Source organism: Sebastes fasciatus, chromosome 21 (assembly GCF_043250625.1).
Source record: "Sebastes fasciatus isolate fSebFas1 chromosome 21, fSebFas1.pri, whole genome shotgun sequence".
Classification (NCBI taxonomy): domain Eukaryota; kingdom Metazoa; phylum Chordata; class Actinopteri; order Perciformes; family Sebastidae; genus Sebastes; species Sebastes fasciatus.
In genome coordinates this window covers 17,217,242-17,224,066 of record NC_133815.1, presented here as the reverse complement: position 1 = coordinate 17,224,066, position 6,825 = coordinate 17,217,242, and the positions used below count along the sequence as shown (strand labels likewise).

The following is a 6,825-nucleotide window of genomic DNA, read 5'->3' as shown; positions in this document are numbered from 1 at the left end:
GATGACAAGGATCCCTCCAAGAGCTGAACCCCACTGTAGTGAGCTGACAGAGCTCTCTGTTCATAGAAACACAAAACCAGGTGACTAAAAGAAAACAAAGGATGAATGTAGATATGTAACAATACAGGTGTAACCATTATTTGTATAGGGTCATTTCATAAAAATGCAGTAAAAAAAGTGCTTCACAGAGAACTAAAAAAAACAAGTGAAAAACAGAAAAGAGAGGAGAGCAGATTAGATTCAATTAAACAGATTCAGTTCAGTTCTACATTTACCTGCATTATTAATCCGTGACGACGTCTGATTACCGAGATCATTTGTGGCCACACAGTAATAATCTTCTATATCTGTCACAGAGGTCACCTTGAAGCTGTAAAAGTCTCCTTCAGATACACTGACCGGTCCGTCTTTGCTGGTCTTAATCCAGGTGTAGCGGATGACGGGAGGATTGGCTCTGCTGGAGCAGGTCAGGTTCACCCGGCTACCTGCTGACACCAAACCTGATGGACTGATGGACACTGAGGTGTCTTTAGGAGCATCTGAGGAAGACGTGAGATTCACTTTATTCATTAAAATCATTCCATGAATCATCATGTGCTGACAGGATCTAATAACAAACACTTTATTATCTTACATGAAACACTGAGCGTTTTTCTCTCCTCTGCTGTCTTGACGTCTTTTCCTTCATTTAAAGGATATCTGGCTGAACAGGTGATGTTGAATCCATCATGTTCGTCTGACAGAGTGAAGGTCTTCTGGATTTTAGTTGTGAAGGTTCGATCTGTGTTTTCCTCTATTTTGTTGTGAGGGTCTTGTTGGAGAGTCCAGGTGAGTTCAGGAGGGGAGTGTGGACAGGGAGTGAAAGCTGAGCAGGTTATAGTGACAGACTGATTCTCCTTCAGATCACCTGAGATCTCAATGCTGGGCCTCGGAGGAGAATCTGGAGTTTCAAGTCAAACACAGATTGTACAATAAAAAATAGATTATGATATTAGAACACTTTTGTGAAAGCTGACACAAAAGGTGTCAATCTTGTATTGAAAATGCATAAAGTGTCTAAGGTTTGCTTTTTAATATCCCCAAAATGTGATCATTTTAATGTCAAACTTTAACAACAGAATCAGTGTTTAATCAAAATTTAAGTTCATGTCAAAGTGAAAAACCTCCAAAATTAAAAAGTTGCAACTTTCACTTTTTATTCTAAACAATAACGTTATAGACTGACTGATAAAAAAACAAAACTCTCTTACCTTTGACTGTTATTTGAAGAGGATCACAAGAAGCTGTTGCCCTGAATGATCCGTTCTCAATTCTGAAGTAGTACCAGTCTGTGTAACTTGTGTTCACAATGGAAAATAAAGTGGTGCAGTTATTCTGACTCAGGTCTCCAGTAAGACTCATTGGATAGATATTATCCGTACTGCTACTGTTGAAAATCACATTATGTGGATTTTTAGCAAAATCTTGGTTACTTTTAATCCACACGCCGAAGGTTGATCTTGTGCTGTTGAATTCCTCTTCTGATTTAACTGTAAAGTTACATGGGATTTGCAGACAGGATCCACTCAGTGCTTCCATCTGCTTTGGTGTAGTGATGAATAGGGATGGGCTTTTAGGACAAACAGCCAAAGCACCTGTGAAACAGACTCGTGATGAACAAATTGTGGAGCAAAATCTGCATGAAGAGAAAGTTCATGATGCACAAACTGTAATTCAGCAGCAGCATGTTCGGTCTTTTTTAACAATGTCAGTATGAAACATTTCACTTTGCAGACAGAGCATGAACAGTTGGAAAAAATAACGTCTTCACATTAAAGTGACTGAACAAACAGCTCACCTGAAACTAAGAAGACGTTCAGTAACACGATGGCTGTCACCATTTTCACAGACCGGACTGAAATGACACTCATCACCTGGATTTCACAAAAAGTTACTTTTGATAAAACATCTTTTAAAAAAAGCATTCATGTTATTTTAAAGCCACCTCAAATTAATACATTCAAACCAGGAACTCTCCGTGTACAAGCAGGTGTTACTGTGTTATAATAGTGATCAATAAGCTCTGCAGCATTGAAAAGAGTTTAAATATAAAACGATCCAGTGTGAGTTTATGATGTTTCTGCTAAAACAAAACCCAACAAATAAAAGTAGAGTTCATGAAAATCAGCAAAATAAAAAAAACTTCCCTGAGTTAAACATAAAAGCAGTAACATGTTATCTTACCAATTTGTGAATGTCAGCAGAACTGCAACAGACCCAGTAGCTACCCGACTTCCCTGCTAAGCCGTTGTGATATAAAAGCAAACATGAAATGACTGAAATACTGCCGAAAAAGAAGAAGAAGTCTTCACTCCTCCTGTTCGCACCCTGTGAATGAGGAAGTCATCTTTTGAGACAACTTGATCTCATCAGGGTGCGAATAACATATTTATTTTCAAACATGATTTTTATCACATGACTCACAGCAAGCCTGTATGCCTTATTAGGGGCAGAACAGTTATGCTGCTGGTCCCTCTTGTTTTTGTCGATATTATCTTCTCCTGTAGTTCTTGGAGACTACTAAGACTACTAAACGTCATCATGCAGACTCATCCGCCATTACAGCCTCGTTGTTTATACTCGCGCTCATGCGACCGTGGTGTAGTTTATTTATAGCCTAATGTGAGCTTTTTACTTCATAAAAGTGGTGTTCATTTGTGGAGATTATCTTGCTGAACAAAATTTGTAAGTATCATAAGTGTTTGTTTGCCACCGAGCTTGTTTTCTTCAATAATCCAAAACCCAATGTAAAAATCCCATTGGCTTTTTGTCAAGGGAACCAGGGCGATGCTAACTTCCTGGCTGGCCTACAAAAATATGTCATCACTGGAGCACTCTATAGAGAGAGTTTTATCATGAGTAGTTTAGTTGTTGTGGTACTGTTTTGTTATTACAAAGGAGGATGGTTTGCTGTTACCTTGACTGTTAGCCACAGAGATTTATAATGTAGATCTGCATGTCGTTCACTGTCAACTATCAAGTGATCCAGTTGGTTTACATAAAGGTCTAGATGTACTCATGCTGAATTTCTTCATTTTAAACATGCAACTTCTCAGTAATGTTAGCAAATACAGAAGTGGTGAAGCGGTGAAGTGGTGAAGCGGTGATGCCTGTTGTTGACAAGGTTAAAGAAGTTGTTGCCGTCTTGATGCAGACTATACGGAGCCTCCGTGCTATTATTTTATTACCTTCATAAAGTATAGTTGCAACGTAACCCTCGGCTACACAAGCTAAAACAAAAGCAGTCTGTATGTAGTCTAACTGTTTAGCTCAGTTTGCCACATATCTTAAAATGGTTATAAACTAGGCAGCTGGCTGAGACCAAGCAGCCCCTCCTCCCTCTACTAGCATTACCTGCAGGCAGTGCTTCTAGTTTTACGTCCTTTTTGCTCCTATTTTTGCATAGAAAGAATTTAGGAGAAGAAAAATAATGATAATAAAAATGTGGCAAAAAACAGCCCAACCTTACAGAGAGGAAACAATCTTCATCTTCTTTTCTGTCGTAATTAAAATGACTGTATGGAGAAAACGGGATACACAATACATAACAAAACAAGGTCGATGCCTTGTCAGAAATAATCAGAAGATATCATGAAACAAAATGACACATAAACATGTCAAAACTAAATGTAATCTTGTACAACATTACGAATGTGTGTGCAGAACTGCTTATGGTGCCATGTTCACCATCCTTTGCATGTCATCATTTTTGATTATAGCTCCCTATTTAAAGCTTTGGGACTTTTATTTGCACACATCTGGACATATGAATAACAAATCACACATAAACAGCTGCGTGAGTTCAGCACACAAATATTTATTTATTTTTATTTTATTTTATCTTTATTTAACCACACAAGTCAATTGAGAACCAATTCTCATTTACAATGACGACGTGGCCAAGAGGCAGCAAGACATAAGAACAGGGGTCTCCAACCTGTTTCCCTCTGAGAGCTAATTTGACAAAATGAAAGTGGCTGAGAGCTACTCAAAGCACCAAGTCTGTCTTACTTTTATAGTCCTTTAATAACATTTCAGCCACCGCAGTCATCGCCTCTATTACAATTCTTTCATAGGTGAAGGGCTTTTTTGTTTCGTTAGGATGTGCACCACTAAACGATGGCTGTTTGCTTCATCGGCCTTCTTTGGTAAACAGAGACTGTCGTCTTTTAAGGATTGTTTTTGGCTCCTTTACCTTCTTTGTTCATAAACTGCTACCAGCCGGAAAGTCCCATGAAAAGTTTCTGTGGACTTGGCGCTCGATGTTACATTTTTTACTGACTAACACGCTTACACCGCAAATGTGACACATACCGATTCCTCATGAAAATAATGTATTTTTTGCCTTTTATTGGCCTGCGGTCATTGTCAAATCCAGTCTCTGTATGTTATGGCGTTACAAACCTGACAGCAGCCTAACTAGTTTAATTGACAGCCGATAGGCATATAATCATTTGGTCTCAGAATGGGGTGGGATGTCTGTGAATTTGATTGGGTTGTAATTTAAACAGTTTTACAAAGAACCATTAGCGAACCACTCAGAAACTGGTAGCGAGCTACTGGTAGCGAGCGAGCTACTTGTTGGAGACCCCTGCATTAGAACATAGAACATAAATACGACTACTGCAATGTCGTTCACTGTCAACTATCAAGTGATCCAGTTGGTTTACATAAAGGTCTAGATGTACTCATGCTGAATTTCTTCATTTTAAACATGCAACTTCTCAGTAATGTCAGCAAATACAGGAGTGGTGAAGTGGTGAAGCAATGATGACTGTTGTTGACAAGGTTAAAGAAGTTGTTGCCGTCTTGGTGCAGACTATACAGAGCCTCTTTGCTATTATTTTATTACCTTCATAAAGTATATCTGCAACGTAACCCTCGGCTACACAAGCTAAAACAAAAGCAGTCTGTATGTAGTCTAACTGTTTAGCTTAGTTTGACACATATCTTAAAAAGGTTGTAAACTAAGCAGCTGGCTGAGACAAAGCAGCCCCTCCTCCCTCTACCTGGCAGATGTGGGAAATGTATAGCTAATATGCACACTTCAATATTTATTTATTTATTACAAATCATATTGTCATCGCAATACTGAACAATGTTATCGCACATCTCAGATTTTACTCGTATCCTGCAGGCCTACACTCAGCTTAAATCCAGAGGAGCAAACTAATAAGTCAAATTCCTCAGAAAGTGTTCCACGTCAAAGAGTAAATAGGCAATAAGTGAATAATAAAAACAATTCTGGACTGATGAAGATGTTTTGTCGCTATGACGATCCTGCAGAAGTACTTGTCGATAAAACCGAGCCAACCAACTTCCCCTTTTTACTCAGTTCTCAGCTTTTTCTCACGCTCTGTTCATGACTTCACCAGTTTACATCCCACCACTTCTCTTTGGCTGTGAGGTGTCTATGTTTCCTTGTAGAACTGAAAATAATATTTATTAATACGAACATCATGCCTCAACTTATTCTAAAGTGTGTTTCACACATGTAGGTAGCACAGAGTTTATGCTGACTTGTGCACAGTCTGTATCACTGCTGCTCTGCATTGCCGTGCTGATGAGAGAACCTCAGTGATTAAAACACTTTGTTCACTTCAAATGCTTTTAATTCAGCAGTCTCATACACATGTATATACAAACACAAATGAGAAAACACCTGATCAAAATCAGCACTTTCTGCTTCCTCATCACCAGAATTTAACTGTCCTGTTGTCAAAGATATATATATATTCACATGCAAAGAAAGCCATTTGAGATAATGAAAAATAATTACCATAATAATGCCATAAATACGCACAATCTTACACAAACTAATGATGAAGCTGCTATATATTATATTCATGTTATCTAATGCCCTGTTTGCACTCTGTTCATCTTACCAATCGTCTGCAAAGTAAAGCCATTTAATATTGAAGAACTAGCTGAATAAGAAATAGAGAAATATTCCATCTATGGTGAACATGACATCATCTTCATCTCCTTCATGATGCTTGGATCTCAATCACTCTGTTGACATAGTCTGCTTCTACTGCGTCCTGTGGACATGAAACAACAGAGAGAGAGAGAGAGAGAGAGAGAGAGAGAGAGAGAGAGAGAGAGAGAGAGACGTTGTGATATAAAAGCAAACACAAAATGACTGAAATACTGCAGAAAAAGAAGAAGTCTTCACTCCTCCTGCTCGCACCCTGTGAGGGAGGAAGTCATCTTTTGAGACAACTCGTCCGCCATTACAGCCTCGTTGTTTATACTCGCGCTCATGTGACCGTGGTGTAGTTTATTTATAGCCTAATGTTAGCTTTTTACTTCATAAAAGTGGTGTTCATTTGTGAAGATTATCTTGCTGAACAAAACGTATAAGTATCATAAACGTTTGTTTGCCGAGGAGCTTATTTTCTGCAATAATCCAAAACCCAATGTAAAAATCCCATTGGCTTTTTGTCGAGGGAACCAGGGCGATGCTAACTTCCTGGCTGGCCTACAAAAATACGTCATCCCTGGAGCACTCTATAGAGCAGGGGTGGGCAATTAATTTTTACAAGGGGCCACATGAGAAACCTGAGTTGTGTTGGAGGGCCGAACCAACAATAACTTGAACTCAATTCTGCGCAGTATTAATTTTCCCCATTGTAAAAAGCATTAAATTATATATTTTTGATTAGTTGCTACTCGTAATCAGAAGAATAAGGATATTCTGTAAATATTTATATAAATATATGAAATTGTGGTGTAGGTCATATAGGAAAATACTCCTATAGAAGTAATAAACAGTAAAAACAATAA

The 6,825-nt window shown here is 38.4% G+C and overlaps 1 protein-coding gene across 1 annotated transcript; it reads right to left on the bottom strand.

Moving 5' to 3' along the window:
• Positions 1-590: 590 nt before the first annotated feature.
• LOC141759968 (myeloid cell surface antigen CD33-like) lies at positions 591-1,910 on the bottom strand. The gene is made up of 3 exons (XM_074622525.1): positions 1,838-1,910; positions 1,251-1,634; positions 591-940 (listed from the first exon to the last, which is right to left on the bottom strand). Exons 1-3 carry the CDS (start codon positions 1,908-1,910, stop codon positions 591-593), a joined length of 807 nt encoding a protein of 268 aa, XP_074478626.1.
• Between the last annotated feature and the right edge of the window lie 4,915 nt (positions 1,911-6,825).

Excerpts from the sequence above, each read along its gene's own strand:
- LOC141759968 (XM_074622525.1), bottom strand. The coding sequence starts at position 1,910 with ATGAGTGTCATTTCAGTCCGGTCTGTGAAAATGGTGACAGCCATCGTG. Across the intron at positions 1,635-1,837 it reads GAACGTCTTCTTAGTTTCAG|GTGCTTTGGCTGTTTGTCCT; the intron begins GTGAGCTGTTTG and ends TCTGTTTCACAG. Across the intron at positions 941-1,250 it reads TCTTCAAATAACAGTCAAAG|ATTCTCCTCCGAGGCCCAGC; the intron begins GTAAGAGAGTTT and ends TTGAAACTCCAG.